Consider the following 24,646-nt stretch of genomic DNA (forward strand, 5'->3'; position numbering starts at 1 on the left):
CTTTCTCCCCAGTTACCATAGACTCTAGCTATATTATACTTCTTACTTATATTATGCCTTCCTATTTTGACTTGGTCCTGTATTCAAGGTGAACGCGTTATCTTGATTTTACTGCTAAATTTATGCATATTTTCTCAGAGATTGTCTTTTGTCAGTATCTTTCCTAAAAATCATTCAAGCCATATTGCCTCTCTTACACAGTTCTATCAAACTCTATTCTGAGGTGTCCTCTTTTTCAGTTTAGACATATCCCATCTTACAATTCATTTACAGTACCTCTGTAGAAGTTCTTTTTCCTGGCTCACTGCTTTCAGATCCACCTCCATCTCTCCATACTCCACTGCATCAAATACAATTAGATGTCAACTTCAATAGTCTTTTCTGGTTTATTTCATGTCTCACTAGTCATCTCTTCAAATATTAAGATATTGATCTTTTCCCACCTTCATATGAAATATGAGGATGTTCTTGATTGCTTTTTTTCAGTAACTTTTCAGCTTGCTTCTTCAGTGAGTATCTCTTCTGTTTTCCTCCATAGACTTTAGAAAAGGGAGAAATCATTTTTATAAATCTATTCTTATAGTCCTTCTTAAAGCTTTTATTCTTCTTGCTTATGGAATATTGCTCAGGTAGTTGATAATAATAGAATCACAGAACGTGTCAAGTTGGAAGCGACCCATAGGGATCATCGAGTCCAACTCTGCTCCTCACCGGACTACCTAAAACTAAACCATTTCACTCAGAGCATCTTCCAGACACTCCTTGAACTCTGACAGTCTTGGTGCTGTGACCGCCCTCTCAGTGAAGAACCTTTTCCTATGTCCAATTGAACCTCCTCTGATACAGCTTCATTCTATTTTCTTGTGCCCTGTTGCTTTTCACCAGAGAGATGATGTTTCTATAGTATGTCATAGAATCATAGAATAGTTAGGGTTGGAAAGGACCTTAAGATCATCAAGTTCCAACTCCCCTGCCATGGGCAGGGACACCTCACACTAAACCATTTCACCCAAGGCTTTATCCAGCCTGGCCTTGAACATTGCCAGGGATGGAGCATTCACAGCCTCCCTGGGCAACCCATTCCAGTGCCTCACCACCCTAACAGGAAAGAATTTCCTCCTTATATCCAATCTAAACTTCCCCTGTTTAAGTTTGAACCCGTTACCCCTTGTCCTGTCCCTACAGTCCCTATTGACGAGTCCCTCCCCAGCATCCCTCTAGGTCCCCATCAGATACTGGAAGGCTGCTCTGAGGTCTCCACGCAGCCTTCTCTTCTCCAGGCTGAACAGCCGCTATTTCCTCAGCCTGTCTTCATATGGGAGGTGCTCCAGTCCCTTGATCATCCTCGTGTCTTTCCTCTGGACTTGTTCCAACAGTTCCATGTCCTTTTGATGTTGAGGACACCAGAACTGCACACAGTACTCCAGGGGAGGTCTCACAAGAGCAGAGTAGAGGGGCAGGATCACCTCCTTCGACCTGCTGGTCACACTCCTTTTGATGCAGCTCAGGATATGGTTGGCTTTCTGGGCTGCAAGTGCACAATGCCTATGGTGCATAAGTTATTTGGGGGCATGGTAGCTCTTTAAGTTATATGTTCATACAGTGCTTCAAACTGATGAATAATGTTATCTCCAAAGAAAGAAGATACTTCTGCAGAAATGGAATGAATACTGAAAATGTATGCTAGCAACTAGCTGGTAAAACCAGTTTTATGTCATGGGGATCTACTAAATAATGCATTCTTTGAAAAAGGTGCTTCCTATAGGCTTAGAAGGAACTTTCTCTCAATTGTTCATTTAACTAATAAATATTAGGCTATGAATGAGGCTATTACGGACTTATGGCCCAAAAGTAGGTAGAAACAACACTGGAAATGAAAGACGTTTCGTCCCATCAGTAATTTCTTTGAGCGTTCAGACTTGAGATGAAGATGAAGCCTATAATCATTTTTGGATGCATTATCAATGAAGGAAAAGCTGCAGGGAACTGTGTATATATGGTTTTGCACAATGTTCGTAAAACAATAGAAACTCTGTCTGCACTATATGTATGTTTCTCGTTAAAGAGAGATTGGAAGTTTGTAAAAGTTAAAATACTTGTGTGAGGGGTGGGAGAGTTTTCTCTTCTCTTGATTTTTAGCTACAAAATATAAAGTATGGTTTAAAGACTCCTTTAGAAAACACTTGAAATTCCTAATACTGGTGGAGGGAGGTGGGAGGAGAATTTATATCCTTCTTTAATTCAAACCTAAGCACTGTTGCTGGTGAATATGGAAGGAAAGAAATGAAAATGACAAGTTTTCTTTCCACGTTCAAGTCTTAAGAAAATTTATAAAGTGAACGACTGAAAAAAAAAATGTAATTTACCATGTTTTTTACAATGTAAAGCTTTTTAATACGAAGAGGTGGGTGGGGCAAGGAGATTTCAGGCTTTTTAGTTCTTGGAGGTAAACCAGGCTTTGTAACTCTTTGCAATTGGTCCTACTATCTTAGGTTTTCAAGATCAAAGCAGTGCAACTGGCAGGAAAACTTCTTCCAGCCTTCAATACACCTACGGGTATACCATGGGCAATGGTGAATCTGAAAAGGTAATGAATTTTCTTTTGTGGGGAAGTATTTTCCTTCTTCTCCTTCCCAACTTACAATGAGTAATGGCATATGTCAGTTTTTCTTAGTAGTGGGACTGTAGAAGATGCTGCAAGACAAATTGGCATTCCGGGCACTTTAGAATAGTTCAGAGCATACTGTCTCCTTAACTGCAACAAACTGTGACCATGTGGGTTTTTTCCTCCTGATTCTGCAAGAAGAGTTCAACACGGCATTGGAACATACCCAGTGTGTTATTCCACGTGTTGCCTTAGAGCTCAATCATTGGTTCTTTAAAGAACCTGTAGAAAAAAACAAAATAGTTCGCAGGCCATGGTTGAACTTCCTGGGGTTTATGTACTGTGTGAGCTGTATGTTACCTTTAAAAGACTCACAGTGTTTGAGAAAACAATGGGATGCTGCAGATATTCATCCATCTCACAGTTCAGCTAAGCTATAAAGGCTAGTGTGCTGAAATCCACAATGATGAGTGGAGGAGAGGTTTCTTTAGATGGCTGTTTGGGACTGACACTGAACTTAGATGGTCTTGCATTGCCCTGTGGAAGAGAATTGCCTTGGTTAATTTGCCCTGTATTTCTTGTTCAGTCCTGGGATTTCCCTTAGATTTTGAGAGTGTTTTTGATGCAAGGTGTTTTTAACATCTTTCTTATGTACTTAAACAGTAGCTGAGTTGAGATGCATGTCTAGATTGTATGTATACTCCTAAGCAATTCATGATGGTAAATAGCAGAGAGCTTTGAATTGTTCTGAATTGTTTTCCTTTTAGGAGAGATATTTGTTTGCTTTGTTAGGCTGTGCTGAGGTTTGAGATGACTTTGAGAGCATTAGCCTTACATGCCTTTTGAAGATCAGGAAACATTTCTCCCTTTGCTGTCATTCCTCGGGTGAAGACCATGGAGATGTGGTTTGCCTTTCTGTTGGCGCAGGGTGTCACCACCCTCCCCTGGTTTTCTCTGCTTTGCCCGTGCTGCATTTCCCCCTCTGAGGCCATTTATTGGATCTCTGTGCAATTAATTACTGTTGGGTTAAATTTCCTTATGTACTTTCGGCACAGAATTATAGTTTACTCAGTCTTGGGTTCTTCCTGCAGTTTCATAGGGCTTGAAATTCCTCTGTGCATAAGTTAGGGTTTTCTTTTTCCTTTGTTTAGCAAGCACTGCACCGTGATTCCAGTATGATTGAAAGGCCCCAGTGGCCATCCTCCTCAGGCAGCAAAGGCATCTCCTTCACAGGCTCAAGCAGCGCAGATGGTGAGGTTTAGGAAGCTGTAAGCACTAGATGCATGGGTACTTACCGGGAAAACGTGGAGGCTAAGCATACAGAGGACATCAGAAAGGCTGGACCAGGGAGTAGAATTTGCTGTTGGTGAAAGGGAAAAGATTGGAGTGGCAGAAACTTCCTGTTTGATGGTATTGTTTGTGCATTTACTGCATCAGTCTCTTGATAATGTATAGAACCAGCCAGCATCAGACATGACAGCAGTGCTGGCATGCCAGAGGGCAGTGACAGTAGCAGGCATATATGAGAACATTTATCATGAGACTCATGTGCAATAGAAGACAAGACCTTAAAGAAATAGTTGGAGCTTTATTGTCCTGTGGCTTTTTTAGCTTTTTGCATTCATAATGAAACACTTCATTTTCTCTTGTTACCAGACCTGTACCAAAAAAATACTGAGACAAGCTATGGTTTTGTCTCTCTACGCTCTAGTTACTCTATCATAAAAAGGTGGGGTCAGAGCTACAAATACTGCTCCATAACCAACATTTTTCCTTTACATTTCCTCTTTCTAATTTTTAATTGAAAAAACAAGAAGTCATTCCTAATTGATTGTAGTCTTACTGATAACTGAAATTTTTATGAGAAAAAGTAGAAGTCATCTCCAGGAAAATTAAAAGACCTAATCCTGAAAGGTGTTGAAAACTCCCAAATTAAGTTAAACCAGAGATGGTTTAGGAGTTATGACTTACCAAGATGGTACCTCTTACAGCGAAAAAGATCCGAGGTATATGATGCTTTCTGTTGATTCTTTATGTCAGCCTGAAGAAATCACAATGTTCTGCCTATAGTAAGCCTACTGGCTTATGTAGATACAGATAGGACCCACTCCCATCCTACTAGAATGTCTAAGACTAGCTTGAAGCACAACTCGCACAAGTAAAGGGAACAGAGCAGATGTTTGGCAGAACAAGGAAGCAAATGCTGCCACCTTTGCAAGTATACTCATCTGATAATTGCTTTTGAGTCTTGTTCTTAAAAATATCTAATGAATAAGCGATTGAAATTGGGCTCAGTGTTAAGACATTATATTTCTGTGGCATCAAGATATTATATCTTTTAATCACAGGACTTTTGGTGATGAGGTTATGGTATCTTTTTTCCACGAAGACACAACCAGTGAAGCAACTGATCAATCAAACCACAACTCTTGTATTCTTAAGTACGGGTTAATATTTTGCTGTTACTTGTTTAATGTGCTGTGGTGGTTGATACTAGTGCTGTAACTCTGATTCTTTTGTTGTTTTCTCCTGTTTTCTATGCATATTTGTTGGAATCCAGTGGTGTAGGTAGAAACTGGGGCTGGGCCTCTGCCGGCAGCAGCATCCTCGCTGAGTTTGGTACTCTGCACATGGAATTTGTCCACCTCAGCTATTTGACAGGGGACCCTGTATACTACAACAAGGTGGGTCTCAAGTTCAGGGTTTTTATCATACAAGTGTCTTTTACACTGTTTCATGATAAATTGTGTTAAAGGGGATGTACTTCTGGTACTGAATTCTATTTGCATTCTTGGTTGCAGGTAAATTTTTGCATGCAGGTATTTCTGTTAACAAATAAACATCTTTTTCAAGTATAAATTTATGACAAATTTTCTTATTTGTTTCAGCATACATTTAAAAATTGTAGATTTTAAACATGTTTATGTGAGCAGTCCTTTACAAACAAAAACATACGAATCTGCAGGGAGCCCTCAAAGCTTAGGGGTTCAGATTGAGAAAATTTACTACCAAAAAAAAAGAAAAAGAAAACGTATGAGATTTCACTGTGTCCAGAGTGCAGATGAATGTTGTTAGTAGTGATGATGATTCTTGATTTCATTTAGGTCATGCACATTCGGAAGTTACTTCAAAAAATGGATCGTCCTAACGGACTTTATCCAAATTATTTGAATCCAAGAACAGGCCGATGGGGTCAGCGTGAGTATTCTCATTTTATTCATTCTGAATTCAGGCTCTGCTTCTTACTGTGTTGCTGAGTTGGAGAACAGAAAACTGATTCTGTAAGGGTAAGAACAGCACTGCTTGAGAACAGGCAGCGTAGAAGGACTACTTAGACTTGAAACTTCCCAGAACTAATTTTTGCCTGTCACTCTCTCTGAAGTCATGCAGCTTGGTTTTCATGATACTTTCTGAAAGCAGCTTCGTACTAAATCTGATGCCTGCCCTTACTTTTATCAGTCAATAAAATCTTCAGTAATAAAAAATGAGGCTGGAAAGAGTTTCCTCGTTTTGACTTTGTTCCTGGTTTTGTTCTGCAAACCATCTGCAAAATGGATTACTGTAAGGCAGTCTAGAAGTAATGTATGTTTGTGGTGGTGAAGTTTGAGCTCCTTCACCTGGTGTTAAGGACTGACATTTACAAACATAGTTATACTTAGTGCCATGTGACGTGGCATGATGACTTTCCTTATAGGTCCTGCTGGTATCAGTGTGTGTCTCATATGAAGAAAAAAAATGCTTTTGAGTGAAAAGAAAGAATTGTTTTTTTTTTGTTGCTGATTCTGACTATGTTAGAGAAACACAAAGACAGACACACAAACATGATTTCTTTAGGTGTTTCTTCCAAGAAAAATTGAGTAGTGTAGTGTTTTCGTAGTGGTTGTGTTAGAAGAGAATCTTTCTCTTCAAGGTTTTTGTTCCTGTTTCTTTTACGAATTCAAGTTCATTTAGGAAAAATAGGCAAGACTATCTATTTCTGTCCTGTTTGACATCATTGACAGGTTTCAGGGATTTCAGTGGTTGGCTGTAAATACCCAGCAGATCATGTTCTGGCTTGCAAACTAAGCATTTGCTTCTGACTTTGAGTCTGGTGTATGAGGGAAGTGAATGCAGCTGCCACTGCAGTGACTGAAGAGCGTTGTCTAATCCCATTGTTACAGCCAAAATTCTCTGCAAAGCGCCTCATATCTTTGCATGAGTAGTGACACCTTTTGAGACAGACACATGGATTGAGGAGAAAAATTCTTCAGACAAATTTAGGTTTAACAATGGATTCAGGAAAAAAAAAGTGAACAAACACAAATATTCACTTGCTATTTATAGAAAACACAATTTTATGTTGTTGTTCTGAAATATTTTTTTTCTATTCCTCTTTTTCTGTTCCTAACCAATTGCTCCTGCTATTTTTGTCAGAAGTAGTCTAATGTGGCATATCACAACATCATAGTGCTCAGAATTACCAGCTCTGGGGAAGAAAAGAATCTTGGTCTCCGAGAATAAACATACAGTGAGAACTGTAACTTTGCAGAAGTTTGATGGAGCTCAAACATACCCATTAAGTGCATTTTGAAAGATAATAGGTTCAGGACGAAAGTTTAGGGTAACAGGCTGAGAGTTAAGTTGTTAGGATAAAAAGAAATACCACTTTATTACAGAGCCTTTAACTTTTCTGTGCTCCTCATGAGTCACAAACTTATTTCTTGGAATTTAGCAATTAGGGGGTTTGTTGGGTCGTTCAGCAAGCTCGTTTTTACCTATTATGATTTTCCTGTAAGTTTAATTCACTCATACTCACAAGTACCAAGACATGTTCAAGTTATCTGGACTCAAAGAAAAAGAGACACTAGCTATCCAGTTGTCTTTACCTATGCAGGGTTCTTGAATCATGATGATGAGCTAGCTTTTGAACAGATCTTTCAGGCCTGAAAAGCAGCTTCCCGTGAAGCAGCAGCAGGCAGGGTTGGGGGCTGCAGCAGGAGCGCTTCGCAGGGACTACCATTCTAGCCCATCATTTCTTTCTATTTGAATGGCATAAAACCCAATCCTAAAATCTGGGTGAATGGCATACTGGTCATCGCTAAATCTCCATAGTTTCCAGTGGACATGCATTGTAATGCAGCTATACATAACTGGACCCTTACAGCTGTGTAGCAGGAATGGAGTTCATTGTACTGAGGAGGAAAATGATTTTATGTGTAGGCTAAATATTTGTGTTTAAGCTTGTAATGTGCAGATATTATTACAGCATGAGTGGCATCACAGAAAGGGTGGTTTAGTTCAGGATTTATCAGCTCACTGTGGCTTTTGCTAGAAGGCAGAGCTATAATGCCCACAGGAATGTTGACAGATGCAGTTTTTACTTATGGACTAAGGTGATGGTGCAGTAGGAACAAGTGATTTAAAATACTTCTGCCTTGGGGTTTCCATTTCTGTAAGACTGAAAGGAAAATAGTTGGCAAGAGGCATTTTCTACCCTCTCACATTAACCTACAGTTAACTTTGCTAGCTTTCTGTTCGACTTGGTAGGTAGTTGGTTTGGTACAAACTCAGAACTTTGAATTTAGATTATTTTCAAAACCAATGGCAGTGCTTTCTAGAGAAGCCTGCTAAGCAGATAGAACAACTAGAATTTTGATTAAAGCAAGAGATTTCAGAATGATGGAAATGAATTTGTACTGAAGAAAAAATATTTATTTTTAATGAAATATGTCGAGAAAATTTAAATCTAATTTGCATTTGCAAACAGCTTAGACTAGAATACCAGTTAAAACAGCAATAGCAGAGAAAATGCCAATCTGCATGTTATTGCCAAGTCAGGACGTGCCGCTCATGTTTGCACGTGTCTGTAGATTGGGCATTACTTCTTTCCATTTTCCAATACTGAGAATAAATTCTTGCATTTCATCAGGTTCCAACATCTCTTGTAAGTTACTGAAATGGAACTCAAATAACTCTGCCTTCAAATCTCACTACCTGCACCTGGGAGTTACCTGGGTTGGAAGTTGTCAGTTTTACTGGTTTCTAGGCTATGTATGGCTTCCATGTGCAAGTAAATGAGCAAGAAATAATCCATTCTTTATTTGTTATGTTTTAGTGATATGTGAGCATGTAAACTAGTTACTGTAAAGTAAGCTGGTATGTGAATTTACGGTGCATGTGCTGAGCATTGGTATTAGGAATGTAACAGCAGATACTGAAATTACAATCAATGTTGATGTGATGAGCATTCAGAGTTGGTCTTTCTACAGTGCTTTGTTCATGTCTCCTTACTGAAAGCACGACCCTTTCGTCAAATTTGCAAGTGGATTAAGTTAAAAGCCCAATGAGGGGCACTCTGTCAGCACTTTTACAAAGACTCACCAACCCTGTGATGTATTTAATGCACTAAATTTAAATGCTGTCAGTCATGTACTAGTCCTCTGAAGACAAATAAGGGGATTTACGTGCATGTTCAGCCTGCCTTGTTGCACACACTGCCTTAGCACCTTTTTGGTGCTTAAATGAAACCAAACCAAGCACTTTTAATTTTAAAATACTTTTTGCAGAAAGATTCTGTTAATTTAATTGAATTGGATTAGAGTTACACTTCTGTTAGAATGGTGCCATTTCCACCATATAGCAAAACCAACAAAACCAGTTTTCAGTCACTGGCATTAAGTAAATGCACATACTGGGTGAATATTCATCATTTTTTATGCCTGCCTGTACAGCTGGGGTTAGGCTAATGCTCTTGGGCTGGGCTGGGTAATTAACTGAACTGCTTAATTTAAACTCTTGCATGTAATAGACAAACCATGAGGAATACACCCTATCTACTTTCATTTGTGATACGACATTTTATCAAATACATAGCACCATATGTCTGTCTTTATTTGGCAATATTTAAAGGACAATTTTAAATAAATTTGATCTAAATGCACTTTGTTAAAGATGTGAAGAAAACCACTGCATCCAGCAATCCAAGATCTGCATATTCCTTCTTCCCAGCTATTAAAGTCCAGAGAGGTACAAGTCTCTCCATTCCAGTCCAATGGATGTGGCTGCTGCTTTTCCCATTTGCAGGTTGGCCAGTAGAGGGGCTGAGGATATATCCTAGAGGTACACACATACACCTAAGAGGACACTAATGTGGCTGTCCACGCAGACTGCCACTGACAACACTGCCTTTGTAGCACCCACATGTAGTACTGCCACAATTCACATAACACATACGTAGAGGTGGCCAGGTCTTGCTCCTTCTCCTGATGTTCAGTCAGCTAAATGCACGCACTTGCACTCCCTTCACAAGTGCAGTCACACAGATCTTTCAAGTATTAGCAGAGGCTCTCGGTCTACTTAATACCTGTGCTTGAACCCTGGACCAGGGCTATGCAACCATCAGGCTTTTCAGATGCAGGTCTCCTCCTGCTCACCTTCAAGTTTGCTGATGTGAATTCCACGTACACACGTGCACTCAGGATTAAATTCACTGGGAAAACAAACACACGTGGGTCTTTCCAGTTGTTAGAACACAAACCTAGGGCCCTCTGACCCACTGTCTTCTCTCCAGCCACTGCCACCCTAACTTGTTGGCCCCTGTGACCCGCCTAAGGCCCCGTTCTCCAGTTGCTGATGTTCCAACCTTGCAGCATGCAATCCCAGTCCCTCCAGTTACTGACACCCAGACCTCCGCTGCATGCCACGTTCTCCAGGTTCTGGCACTTAGGTCTGCAGGCTCTGCTACCTGTGGCCTCTCCTCCAGCTACTGATAAGATAGTGAGTAGAATTACATGCAAGAACATAAAGGACTTAATAAGAAGATGAGGCAGACTGTGCTCCTGAAGGGTCAAGGGTGCAGGCAGACAAGTGTGGTAATCCCCAGCCTATTTACATGTGATGAAGTACTTTTAAATCATCTTCTCTCCATTTTTCCTTTGGTCATTCTTCTGTAATTGACCTTGATCATTCCCTTTGCCTTCCTTTGGCCCTAAATAGCCCATAGTAAGTTTTAACTAAAGCCACAGCCCTGTTCTGCTGTTCCATAAATGCATTTTGCATAATCCTGCAAGGCCCCTGAAATACCTCATAATGCTCGTGACAATCGTTTCCCCCTTCTTATCAGTGACAAAGTTCAGATTGGCTCTCTGAGGCTGTGCCAGAGCATTTCCTTTAATGGCCCATCAATCAGTAGCTGTGAGAGTTCTGGTCTGTGTTATTGTCTGTTACCACCTGCTTGTTAATGGCTGTGTGTTTAATTTACCAGTTTCCTTGTCATTTATTATTTCTTTTATACTGAATACTCCTTGCCCAGAATAATTCTTTATCTTTGCTCTCACATTCCGCATATCCCTGCATGGGAGAATGCTAATTCTGAGAACAGTAAGCATGTGAGCTGAAGAATGCTGTCCTGGCAGTGGGAGCTCTATCTGACATATAGAAAGAGTGGATCTCTTGAATACAAACTTTCAAACGTGCTGCAGATGTTGATAAATAAACCGCTATGCAAATTTCTAACTGGGACTTTCATTGTTAAAATGAAGCAAGAAACCCTTTCAGTCTTTACATCGACCTCCGGGAGATTAGGTGAAGTGAAAAAGACTGAAGAATGAAGTGGTCTTTCAAAAGATTAAAGAAATATTGCAGATACATATTTCAGATAAAAATATAATTGTAGCATAAATTAAGAGGTTGATGGTCTAGTTCTGGGCGGTGAGAAAGATGCTAATGTTGGAAAATTCCTCTCTTTGCCCACTGAAACTGCTAGTGTTCTTTATCTATTAAGGTACTTTGCATTTTCTCCCTCCCTCCTTACATTGTTTGCTCTAGACAACATTTAAGAAACCAGCATTGCCAAGAGTAGCTAAAAATCAAGTTGTGAAATTTAAAGTCAAATTCTGGCAAAACATCCATAACCTAGAAGGAAGCGAAAGGGAATAGTGCCAGGTAAGCCTATATTTTCCAAGTACTTTACAGAACTCTTGAGATAACTACCTTCAATTTGGACTTGTGGATGATAGTTTCCAGCGCTTTCATTTTTGGGTGATTTTTCCCCTTTGGCATAAGGAAAGATTTTCTTTCTCTTAAATAGAACTGGGGCAGGATTGAAATAATCAATTTGTCTGTTGTAGAGGTAGTTCCTGACCTGACTTTGATACAGAGGGTTGACCAATGTACAGGGGGGTAGTACAGGGGGGTTGTACGGGGGTTGTACAAGGGGGTTAGAGGAATTTGTTTAAACAAAAGGACTGTCTATTGTAAATGCCTGCTAAGCAGAACAGAGACCTCTGGTCCTGTTAATAAGCAGATGCCTGAATCTACTGATAAAGGGGAGAAGTAGAGGATTTACGGCTGGGACACTGATCAAACTCTACTGATAAAGGGGAGAAGTAGAGGATTTACGCCTGGGACACCGACCAAACTCTTAAGGCCACACGTAAAGACTAATAAAGGTGAAAAGTGCAAGAAGAGGAAGACTCATTTACTTCATCTTGAAGACCCCTACCCACAGGAGGAAGACTCATTTACTTCATCTTGAGACCCCTGCCCATGACCAGAGGGGGCACTGCACAGGCGCAGAGGACCTTCTGGCTCATTATAATATGAAGCGGGGATAGGACATGAATATGTATAGGCGTATTGTGCAACCTTATGAATATATATAACTTTAGAGAATAAATGTAGAGGGAAACAACACTGAGGTACGCATATCTTTGAGGAATTATCCCTATGCGTCTCAGCGCTGAATAAAAGCATACCTACTTTACAACTTTTAACGAGTTGTGGAGTCAATCCGCACATCAACTTCATCATTTATTTGGTAGAGCAAGTAAAGTTCTGCTTGGAACATCAGTTGTAGAACTCAAGCTATGTGGTCTATGTGGTGGTTAGTTTGGAGGTAGGTGCAAGTGATGCGCGGATTGACTCCACAACTCGTTATATATATTCATGAGGTTGCACAATACGCCTATACATATTCACGTCCTATCCCTGCTTCATATTATAATGCGTTAGAAGGTCTTTGCGCCTGCGCAGTGCCCCCTCTGGTCATGGGCAGGGGTCTCAAGATGAAGTAACTGAGTCTTCCTCCTGTGGGTAGGGGTCTTCAAGATGAAGTAAATGAGTCTTCCTCTTCTTGAACTTTTCACCTTTTAGTCTTCACGTGTGGCCTTAGGGTTTGATCGGTGTCCCAGCCATAAACCATCTGCATCTTCCCCTTCAGGCGTCTGCTTTTCCTTATCAATAGCTGCTTATCAGTAGAATCAGGCCTCTGCTTTTCCTTGTCAATAGAACCAGGTGTCTGCTTTTCCTTATCAATGGTTAGTGCCTTTGTTCTGCTTAGTAGGCATGATAGGTACAGACAATACTTTTGTTTAAGCAAGGAGATTCCTCTAACCCCCCTGTACAACCCCCCTGTACATTGGTTAACCCTGTATCAATAGCAGTTATTGAGGTGGGGGTTTTTTGCTTTGAATCTGCTTTCAGTTGAGTACGTAACAGACACAACTTCAGCGTGACTTCCAGCAGTGGGCAGGCAAGTACCAGTTGCAAATGAGGAGGTGGGGGTGGCTTTCTGCTGTTTCATTTTCTTCACTGTCTTGGCGGATGTCCTTAATTTTTCTCTCCAAAATATTCTGTCGTGTTCTGTATTTAGGAAAGTGCATGTGTTTTGAATAGAAAATAAACTCTGTCATCTCTACTGGGGAATTCCCCTTGCCCTTTTGCTTTACAACCCTGTACAAATGTAATTAACTGTGTTCCAAGAAAAGGCTGCATTCAAATTTGTTTATTCATTAGAAGCCAAGAGCAAGTTAATCTGTTAAAACTTTGTTTTAATGAAATACAGCAGAGCTGTGCGTTACAGAGAATGTGCTTTTATAACTCTACAAGGTTAAGACGTTTTCCTGGTCTGTTGAGCAAGATGCTGCAAAAGCTGAACAATTAAAAGCTTTTTTTAGTGTGTTAAAGATTCTGGAGTTACTGGAAGGTTAAACATGTATATGAATTAAGGATTTGAAATGTAGTGTCTGTAAAAACTTCCTAAAAAAAGGATTTGGATATGGCTAGGTTTTGAAAGTGCTTGCACACATTTCTGTGGCAAGTGGTGAATATTTTCTTTTGCTGTACCACCAAACCATACTTTCAGACCATGATCTTGGTGGGGAGTGTGTCAATACCTAGAATTTTAAATCTCTCCAGCAATTCCTTTAACATTTATTCTCCTCGCAGAGCCCATGTCTTAGGGTACTGTCTGATATTCTTGAGAGTTTAATTTGTTGGCTTTGAAGACAGCCAACTTAAAATGATTGGCATCCTTTGATGTGCTCTGTGAGCTTTTAAAGTTTGAGCTCCTGTGAAATCTTGTTACTTCTTTAATAACTAATATTGGTACTTGGATCTCTATCTACGTAAGCTGTATTTCTGACCCATTCTTGACTTACTCATTTCTTATCAAAGGGAAGCCTATCAAAGTCCAGTTACAAACATGTTACAGCCTGATTACAGTTACTCATTTTTATTTTATTCGTTCTGTATCACTTGTTGGAGGCTGTGCACCTAGGTGTTTGTATTGGCATTGGTCTCTCAACCATGAATAGATTCAGATGACACATAACAGTCCGTTTCTTTTCATTCTGTCATCAATGCGTAAGACTTCATATTCTGAGTTACTTGTGGAGATTTACCTTCTGGTGGTCACATAAGAATTATTTCCATTTTGGTGACATTGAGGGGACAGGATCTATCATTTTGTTCAGTAGACATTGAAGATAGCTTCATGATAGTTTCTTTTAATCATGAAGTTGCACTGGAAACTGGACTGTCCTGGTGCTTTAGCACTTTTAGTTACCTTTAGCAGCAAGCTAAAATACCATCTCATCTTGGAGATCTATGTGAAGTCATAGCTGACTTTTGATTGCAGATGACACTGTGGAACTTCTTGGCCTGTATAGTCAAAAGTAAGAGAGAGATGGTGATGAATGCAGTCAAAATGTAGGGTGTGGTAGCTCAGTCTCAGTCACAGAACATTGACAGAGTAAGTCTTACAGTTAGCACAATTTCCTTGCACCTACAGAGTGACCAAAACTTCAGCTAGCTGTATGTTCAATTTCAGGCATCTGTCATAAGAAGAAAAATAATACATACATAGACACAAGTCTAGGAGAAAGAAAACATGCAGAGTAGCCTGGATTTATACTGCATGTGGTGTAATCTGTAAGTACATCAAAAACAGGGAGTGTCTTTCATTGCTTCTTTGAATCTTTTTTGACTGTCAGCATTCATGTGTCATATATATACACACATACATATGTAAGTATGTAAACTGCTATGGTCTTGATACAGCTTGAAAGGAGAGGGCAAAGTTGTTGACAGTGGTTTTGCCAGTTAATTTTGCATAGATGACTGTTGGGCTAGACTTAATCTAATAAAGGTTTTTTCCTCTCTCCCAGCTTCTTGGTTTTACTCTGCAAGAGGAGAGTTGAGATTTCATAGGAAGACTAAGGTGAATAAACCGAAGGTTGTAATGATGTAATGACCCTAAGAGCTTGACAATCCCCCTAGGTAGAAACTCTTACTCAAAAGGGACTCTTTTGCATTGTGGACACATACCTACAGGCGTATTGTTTGTAGTGGGTGTTATCATCCCTTAGCTGTTTTTTACAGCCACCTTGTCAGGTGAAAAAAAGGCATTAGGTAAACATGTGTATGACTTCCCATGAATCCACTGCAAATTCCAGCAGCTTAGTTAAAGCTGGCAGCACAGGTGGGTTTTACACTGACTCCAGACTTGGCAGAGAGGCAGGCATACTTCATTCAGGTGGTTCTTTTGGTGAGTGTAGTAATCTGGAAAGACAACTTCAAGTGATAAAAGGCCACTTTTCAGTAAAAGCACCAATGTAAAGGTGTAATGTGGTTTTGATTTTTGCATGTGGACTTCATGTGTTTGAATGGCTGGATGGTCACATGCAGAGAGTTGCAGTGTCCAGCTGAAGACCGGTAATGAGTGGTGTCCTTCAGGGCTCAGTGTTGAGACCAGTCCTGTTTAACATCTTTGTCGGTGACATGGACAGTGGGATTGAAGCATCCACAGCAAGTTTGTGATGACACCAAGCTGTGTGGTTTGATTGATACACTGGAGGGAAGGGATGGGATCCAGAGGGACCTGGACAAGCTTGAGAGGTGGCCATTGCCAACCTCATGAAGTTCAACCAAGCCAAGCGCAAGGTCCTGCGCCTTGCATCGGTGCAATCCCAGGCACAGCTACAGGCTGGGCAGAGAAGAGATTCAGCAGCCCTGAGGAGAAAGCTTATGTTTTAGTTCAGATAGTTGTACTTGCTGGTCTGTTTAAAATTATTTCTGCTGTCTTTGCACACACTTGAATTGTGCGAGCTTGAGAATGTTAATCTTTTGTTTGATAATCACTGCAGTTCTAGGAGGCCATTTTGCTTAGTTTTATTTTTAAAGGAACTGGTAGCACTTACAATTAAGATTGCTCAACACTTTCCATTAAGTGATTGTGTTTTCAGTTTTTTGTAGCTGCCAAACTTCAACTCTTCCAACTGGAATATTCTGTCTGCCTCAAGCTGTTTTGTTGGGGTTTATGAAACAGTTTTGAGAAAAATGCTTCAGCCATATCTCAGTGAAGCTAGAGGTGGAGTGTGATTCTACCCAGATTAAAGCTTGTTTTATTTTAAGAACCTCAAGAACCATCATGTTTTGGATATAAAATACTATGGGAATTATTTGTTTTAGGACTGGTTGAGGAGAAAACTCTCCATATTTTTCCAAGTCTTTAAAAAATACATCTACTGTCTCCATATGGAGTATTCAGAGTTGAGCTGCTACGTTCTGTAGAGTGGTGTGTGCTGAGCGGGCACCATCGCACATCCCCAGGCTGGGAGGAGCAGAGTTGGGTTCTTCTTGTTCCTAGAATTTTCTGTGGCACCAGGCAGTCGAACAAGAAGCAGTGTCTGTTCAGCTGTCTCCTAACTTAATAATGCTTGGCTTTGCAAGCTTAACTCTTCTTTTAATGTAGTTCTGTTATGTGACAACCTGCATGTTTTTAGAAAAATGCTCATGCTGGTAACATGTTTGTTAGTGATAAATGATTCATAGCTGACTAGAAATTGTACCTCCACCTGCTTCTATCAGGGCTGCCTCTGCTACAGTTAATCTACAAGTGTTTGCACTTTTAAGCCATCCACTATGGTTTATGGCATCCTTAGGTTGAATTTCCACTGTGAATTGCAGCTGCTGCAATTTCCAGGCCCCCGGCTTTCTGGATTAAAGGATTAGAAAGGGAGCTTGCACCTATTTGGAGCAACTCAGGGGCACTAAGCCTAGCTACATGAAGTAAAGATTGAACTGAAATTTAATCAGAGCTACTCTAAAGACAAACCGAAAAACAGTTCTTTAAGAGTTTCCAATACAGAGAAAGAGGGCTCCTGCAGTGTAAGGTCAGTTGATACCCAGAACAACCAATGGTCATGGAGCGTGTGGATTTCTTAATGAAAGTAATATTAGCTTAATCACTTCACTGCCCCCTCCAAGTCATTTATCTTTTCCACTCTTAACTCCTTCTCTGATGTATTACAGTAGCACTTTGACAAAGATTATGTGTTTGTAACCCTTAAGGGAAAACAGCCTCCCTTTTTACCCCTTTGTTATCTTGTTGCAAAGTAGTTCTGTACTATTAAATGATTTAAATTAATCAGTAGTTGGTTCATCTTGGTGTTTTCAGTCTATTTGGTTTAACACGAGGCAGGTTTAAGTTAGTTTTCCTTTACTTTAGGGCCATAACTAACAACTCCAGTTCTAAGACTTGAGTTTCTTTTACATATTGCCAAATTTCTAATTCTTTGCTTGGTTGTTTTCTAGCTGTCTGTACTTAAAAATATTAATTCAGTATTTTAGTTACAAATTCATGAATTAAAAATACTATGGGTATAGTTGACCCTCATCTCCACCTGCTTGTGCTTATGTGCTGCTATGTTATCTCACCATACTGCTTTTCAGCACAGCAGCCCATGCACACTAAACATATTTCTGCTCAGCATTTTATTGCATCTTTTCCTTCCATCTGCAGTAAATGATGCATAACCTTTATGGGCACAGTGGAAGGGCAGGAGGACGTGCCCTCGGGTCAAGAAGGGACAGCAGCTCACTACCCATCTGCTCATGGGTAACAGGAAGCCTCACCCTCAGGTGTTGTCACTGCAGCAACAGTTCTGGCATGATGTGCTGCTTTTAAAACAATGCCTGGCTTCTTTCTTTATTCCTGCTCATTGCCAAGAAATGACAATTGAACAATTAAGGCACAAAGCAGAGAGGGTTTAGCAAATCGTGAACTGTTTTTCATTTGCCTCATTAAGCTGATGTTAACTACTTAAAGCCATCTGCTTAAAAATAATTTACCCATCTTAAGTTTGCTCTAGAGAGCAGGTAGACCTTCGTTAGAGCAAGTTTTGTTATTAATGTTATCTTTAGGGGGCTTTCAGTTGTTGTGGAAAATACTGTGTTGCTTACTGAGCTGAACTTTCCCTCTAAACAAAAGGAAGCAGCACATGTTTGTAACATGAGAATGAGCTATGTGAATGCCTACTGTCCCTATTATCTACTGCCGTCCCCAAAAATGAGTCTTGGAGAGGAAGAGCAGCCAGATCCATCACAGTGCTTCAGTTGTAATTGCGAAGGGGGAGCCCTGCAGCCTGTTCCCTGAACAACTAGCTGTGGAAAAACAAGTTGATTTGTCTCCCTGGATTTGTAAAGAAACAATTTCACTGACAAAGGACAAATCACCAGAGACTCTTCCTCCTATCTTGAACTGAGATTCATTGTCATTTCAGTTACAGAGTATGTACACTCCTTTCTGACCTGCTCTGTAATTCTGTGGTTTGCTGGGTCCTTGTAAGAGGAGACTGTTTCAGCAGTATGCTAAGATCATTTGGAGTGAAAGTAGCTTTAGAAATATTAGATAACTGATGGTGTGAGAATTGAAGACACGATCCTCCATTCAGTCTGTGGGAAAGAGGTGGATGTGATTTTTTGAATATTAGCTGAGACACGATATATGACTAAAACTTGATTAAATATTGATCTTTTAATCAATAAATTAAAACCTCATTAAAATAAATATTGCTATGAAATTGATTTTTTCCCAATTGCATGCTGTTTATGGAATATGGCAATATTGAACAGGATACAAAGCTGTTAAAGTAGCTGAGCAAAAATGATGCTGTGAATGTTAAATATCATTGTTTTTCTATTAAGATTTTGTTTGGCTCTTTCTGGCGAGGAGGAAGCCTTCAACCAGACTACAGACTAACAGCACAGATTTGCACAAAGCATACTTTCAAATGTGTGAAAAAACAGGGCTTTTGGGGATTACTTTTGATGGCAATAGATGAAGGTATTCTTTGCCAATGCGGCTACTGTGCATTCCAGTTTAAAGTATGACTTCCCAAGGAATCCTTGACTGGAATCCTTTTATGTTTGCTCAGTCACCTGGGCCTACGTTTGAAAAAGTGGGGAATGAAAAATGTATCTTAATTTGTCTTGATTGGAAGGAATGAGTGTTATAAGAATGTGTACATGTCATTGAAGAGAATATGTGGCATCTGCCGTATTTGATATGCCCCCATACTCTGTTCTCTTTGCTATATTTATCTTAATCTGGAAAGTATTTTGCTTCAGGATTTCACTGTGAAACACTTCTTCTAGTAAAAACCTATAAATTACATAGAAATAAGCAAATAATTCCTGTAGATCAAATATATAATAAAAATGAAATCCATTTTTTTAATTTGCAAAATACAACATTTTAAATATGATTACCTTCACAGCTGCCTACTGAAGAGTACCCAGTTCCAAGATGCTATTGTAAACTCAGTTATTCAAATCACGAGGTGTTTCTTCTTAGTACTCTGGATTGTCATACAAGGTTAGCACTGATTGAAAAACTTTTGTGAGCAAAACATTTTGAGTTAAGCTGAGTTAAATCTCTGAATCCATCTGAGCAGTAGTTCAATAAGCAGAAGAGTGATAAGCACCATGGACCTTCTGGTGATAAGTTTGGGTAGGGGCCTTGTTTATAGGAGAGAATGATACGTGACGACCCAGATCTAACGGATTTCAGCAGCTATGTATTTGCTATGTCTTTAGCATGTCCACTGCAGGTGAGAGCAAGGTGTCAAAGTCCTGCAATCTGTCACAAAAAGACTGCTTTAATTTTCAGTCATTTCTAGTTACAGTCCTTACACAGAGTGCAGCAAATCCTCCTTCAGCAACACCTTCTCATGCTATCACAAGACCTGAAGGAGGCCTTGCAGAGTGCAGTTAAATCAGCTGTAGAAGCTGGAAACCTTGCTGTGCTTAAACCTCAAGAGAGGAGTCTTGCAAAGCAGTAGTTGAGAGCTGGAATCAGGTATGCAAAATGGGAATAAAGAAGGCACTGCTGCTGTGAGCGGCAAGGCTCTCAGAAGCCCTTAGCCTTACCATATTAGCTTCTCACTTCCTGAGTAGGAGGAAGATCTCTATCTGAGATGCTCGTGCAGCTCTGTTCTCTGAATGCATCAAGAAGATGCAAAAAAGGCTGTCTAGAAGATGGTTCTGAGTCCTTTGTGTGCTGATGCTACTGATTCCTGCGTTCTCTGTACTGCCGTCTAAGGTGAGAAGCAATGTGGAGGAAGAGAAGACCTGCTGACAGGAGGGACAGACAAGTTCTCAAATGACTGCCTGAAGGAAGTAGACATGAAATGGGGTGTGTTTCTGATAACTGACTTTGGAAACTCACCTGGAACATGGATTTCTCTGATAGGAAATAAAGCTTTTGCACTCATCTTCCTGCTCATTCCTGTCCTGAGCCCAGCTGGAGCTGCCACAAGATAAGCCCTGCTTGAGGGTTCAGCAACCTTGTCCTGTCTGGGGACTGTGTGCATCTGAGAAAGAAACCTGGCAGAGGACCAGTGCTGACTCCAGTGACAGAGTTGAGCTGAGGAGGAGGCAGCAGCTTAACAGGAGTTGTTTTAAACTGTCCCTGAGCAGTGCTGACACCAGTTGTAACTTTGAAGTCTTGGCGTGGTTTGTTTATTTTTCCCTTAGTTCTTGTGTCTACCTGTGAATGTAATTGTGCATTAGAGGAGTCATGTCTAGCCCTTGCCTTTGTGGAAGAAAGTGACTCATGACCTGCCTGTTCTCTTACAGCTCAGAGCTGGAAAGCTTATAAAAACTCATTGCAGCTAAATCACTGAGTAGCTGGGTGTGAAAAGGCTGTCTAGAAGATACTTAGATAGATGAGCATGAAGTCATTTGCTGCAAATTCACAACCTGAAGCCAAGTGGAAAGGCTACAGGCTTTCCATTTGGTCCTTCCTTTGTTTAGAAACTCATAGGTGAGTAAAGAGGCTAGGAGCATCTACCAGCTCTAACCTGCTATTCACATCTTCAGAGACAAGCAGGCATGCAGGGACAGGACAGTGCTTGGTCAGAAAAGGCACAGAAAGAGAGCTCCAGACCTCTTTTGTACACCTTCATCCCAGAAAGGCTGTGAATGATACTTTTTGGAGGTACTTTGAAAAAGGAAGTATCATGTCTTTGTTTCACCCAATAAAAGGGAACTTGCGTGAGCATAACAGCTGTGTTTAGGGCAGTGAATTTCTGGTATTGTGACAGAGTTGGTCTTAAATGTTTCCTTTGCCTAGGTTGAGCAGACTAAGACTGTTCTGGTGCCAGTGTTTTGTGGGCTGTAACTTTGGAAAGAAAAGGTTATGTGCTGTTCTGGTTGGAGTCACTCTCATGCTGTTGAGTGTGTTGCTTTTTGAATGAAGGGTGTACCGAGGGAGTACTTACCGTGGTTGGCACAGGAGCTCTGAGGCTGACTCACCCCATCAGTAGGCTTTTTGTGGGAATGCATGATAGTTCATCCAGAGAGGAATGTAGGTAGTCCTCACCTACCCCTCTCTGTGTAAGAACTACCTACATGCGTGAGCTATTCTGTCAGCACAAAATGGCAATGTCTTTGCTTGTGAAAGTAAATACCTTGTTGGAAATAAAAAGCTCCTGGAAAGATAGGATTTGGTGTAGTTCATGGCTGTTCATAGCCAGCCACATGACCTAATTGAATCCTGGATACAGAGATCTGATGGGGGGGGGGGGGGGGGTTGCATATACTTTTTTACATATATAAAAGATTTTAAGCCGCAGCAGCGAAACAGTCAAGTTCTATGGAATGAAGGAAAAACAGAAAAACAGAGGTTAAATTAATTTTTGATGTGAGGGATAGCGTGTGCAGAATGGCAGCGAACACATAAAGCAGGTTCCATACCTAGCAAGTTAAGTTTGGAGAGGAAAGGGGATACGGTGCCACTTTGTCTTGCTAAGCAGGCTTGAAATACTGGTAGCGCTACAACAGTAGACCTTAACACCGTAAGTTTCTATTTCGAATACATTCAAGATGTTATTATATAACAAATTCAACTCCTTTTTTTTTTTTCTCTTGCAGATCACACATCCGTGGGCGGGCTGGGAGACAGTTTTTATGAATATTTATTGAAAGCCTGGCTTATGTCAGACAAGATGGACACGGAGGCAAGAAAAATGTACGACGATGCCATTGAGGTGATTATAATTCGTGGAGTTTTCCCATCCAGTTGAACTACAAAACCATCTTTAATACTTTAAAAAAAAAAAACACAAAACAACCCAAAACACCCCAACCAAAGCACCCCCAGGACTGGTTTTGATTATGTAAGCTTTAAGAAATCAAGTGGTGAATAATACTAGCTTTCACTCTCAGTAGTTTAAGATGTGTTATTGTGGAATGCATCTGATGCAGATTGTTGTGCTAAAAATAATCAGCTTGTCCAAAATTGTATAATCTAAATGCCCAAGCTATAGTTTATTAGAAAGAGATCAAACAACCCTAAGATGTCTGCAGAACAACCAAGTCACTTCTTTCCAGTGCTCAGAATCACTCTAGGGCTTGAAGTTCTGAAGTGTTTTATTCTTTATTTTACAAAGCGTGTAGAGGTTTTATTCCATATTTATGTTGTAAAATGTAGTTCATACCCATTCCTTGCTCTGTGGTTCTTTTGTGATGTGATCTTGCTCCCTCTCACGGAAGAAGTAGTGCTTCCCCAAGCACAGCAGCACTGCAGGATAGTTCAGTGGGATTTGGGGCTGTGGCCTTTTAGTGATGGCTCTGAGCTTTATGCTGCCCAGCTCTTACTTTCTTATAATTTCCCCATACACAGGCATCTTCTTTCATCAGGCTTGCTTGTGCCAACATGCTGGTGCTACAGTTAAGACATGTGAGTAACTAAGCTGGTTTTAATCAAGTTGGCTGTGGTACTAATAGCAACAGGGACTGCGAAGTCTTGTCCAAGTGCACATGTGCGCTTGGTGCCTAACTTGTTCCATGATCTGTGTATGCTGTGTTTCTTCAACGCAAGCTCCTAAAGCAAAAAACACCTAAAAATTCACATTTTAAAAGATATATAATGAAAGTTCTAGTCTAAAATTGCTTTGAAGCTGTAATATATCTTATTCTTGACCTGAATTTGATTCATTTGACTTCCAGATACTTGACCTTTTTCCTCCCCTACATCGTTTTCCAGGGTCATCTGCATTATGTAGCTGGTGGCTAACCAAGGTGTGACACACATTCTCTCATAAAAGAGATGCATTATTTTCTTGAGTCTCACAATATAAAGCAGATTTTGAATTATTTCTTAAGCCTTTTTTCTAAGTACTTTCCAGTATCTTCAGTATGGAGACAAGAATGTAATGTTTCGACACCTGATTTCTTCTCCATATTCGCCTCTTCATCCAGCCAAGAGCTGTGTTTGCACTCTTAACCTTTGCCTCAGTGTCATCTGCTTTCCACTTGGTTTTGCTCTGAAGTTGGTTATAGTCATTTTGATTTACTGCTTTCCTGCTACTGTGATTTCCATTCATGATTCCTTGATGTGTGATTCTTACTAAAACACAATAGTTCAGGCAAAACCCACTTTGTTCCCTGTTCTGAATGATTTTACAGGACTGACTTTTCCTTTATTACTATCTATAGCTCTGTCAATTTTTGTGTCATCTGCACATTTCTTTTAGCATTTGTTTCTTGCAGATTGTTGGTAGAAATGCTGCCTAGCATTGTATAGAAGTGTTTTTGCAGAATCTTCATGGGATGAGGACTTTTCACAGTTGTTGGTTTCACTTTGAACTGTTCTAGCACACCAACTTTTAATCCACTTCATATGTGCTGCCTTGAATTCATTTAGGACTAATACTTTGTACAATACCAAGGAAATTCCCGAAATTCCTACTATTCCTGATATCAGTATGCACTTGTCAAACAAGCATTCATTCTATATGATTGTTCCATTAGCCTTTTAAAATACTGTTAAAGCACCAGCTATTTCCCAGTTCTTTTGAATTTTCTTTGCTTTCCAGGCTTTGTTAAAGTCAACATTAGTGGTTCAAAACATTAGTTGAGTGCTTTTAATAGTCTAAAATACAGTTTTGGGTCCCGTTGGTTTACAAATATATAGCAGTTGGTGTATAACATCATTGTGATTGTTTCATCTTCTCCATTGCAAGCCCAGTCTTGCAAACATTATGTATGGGCAGATCTCTCTCTCTGAATGGAAACACAGCAAAGCAATCTGGGACCAGGTAAAACACACTGTGGAGAGAAGGGAGAAAGAGCTGAGCTGTTCCTGCTTCATTTGTGATATGACCTGCAGTGCAAACCACTAGATGGTTTCCTGTTCAGCTTTCCCTCAGCCAAACCTACCCATTAGAATCTCTACGAACCATACTGATCTGTGCATTGTGGAACAATGTGTTCATGCCTTGTACAAGCCCAGGTAGATGAAACCAGTCACTCTTCCCTTACTCACCAATGCTGCAGCCCCATCATAAAAGGCCACCAGACTGGTCAGGCACGATTTGCCCTTAGTGAAGCTATGTTGGCTGTCAATAATCACCCTTATTTTCCATGTGCCTTAGCATAGTTTCCCGGAGGATCTGCTCCATGATCCTGGTGAGACTGACTGGCCTGAAGTTCCACAGG

General features: G+C 40.3%; 1 protein-coding gene across 2 annotated transcripts in view; it reads left to right on the forward strand.

Annotated features, from left to right (window-relative positions):
• The window catches only part of MAN1A2 (mannosidase alpha class 1A member 2), a 139,385-nt gene that overhangs the window by 89,008 nt on the left and 25,731 nt on the right, over positions 1-24,646 (forward strand). For both annotated transcript variants that reach the window (XM_057416009.1, XM_057416010.1), the window contains 4 exons: positions 2,493-2,587; positions 5,166-5,289; positions 5,710-5,803; positions 22,079-22,194. In XM_057416009.1, coding sequence (XP_057271992.1) covers positions 2,493-2,587; positions 5,166-5,289; positions 5,710-5,803; positions 22,079-22,194 — 429 coding nt within the window. The remainder of the gene's footprint in view (positions 1-2,492; positions 2,588-5,165; positions 5,290-5,709; positions 5,804-22,078; positions 22,195-24,646) is intronic.

The sequence above is a fragment of the Pezoporus wallicus genome, unplaced genomic scaffold, assembly GCF_028554395.1.
Source record: "Pezoporus wallicus isolate ANWC-B61680 ecotype Strahan unplaced genomic scaffold, APGP_CSIRO_Pwel_v1 contig_6814, whole genome shotgun sequence".
In the NCBI taxonomy this organism is placed as follows: Eukaryota; Metazoa; Chordata; class Aves; order Psittaciformes; family Psittacidae; genus Pezoporus; species Pezoporus wallicus.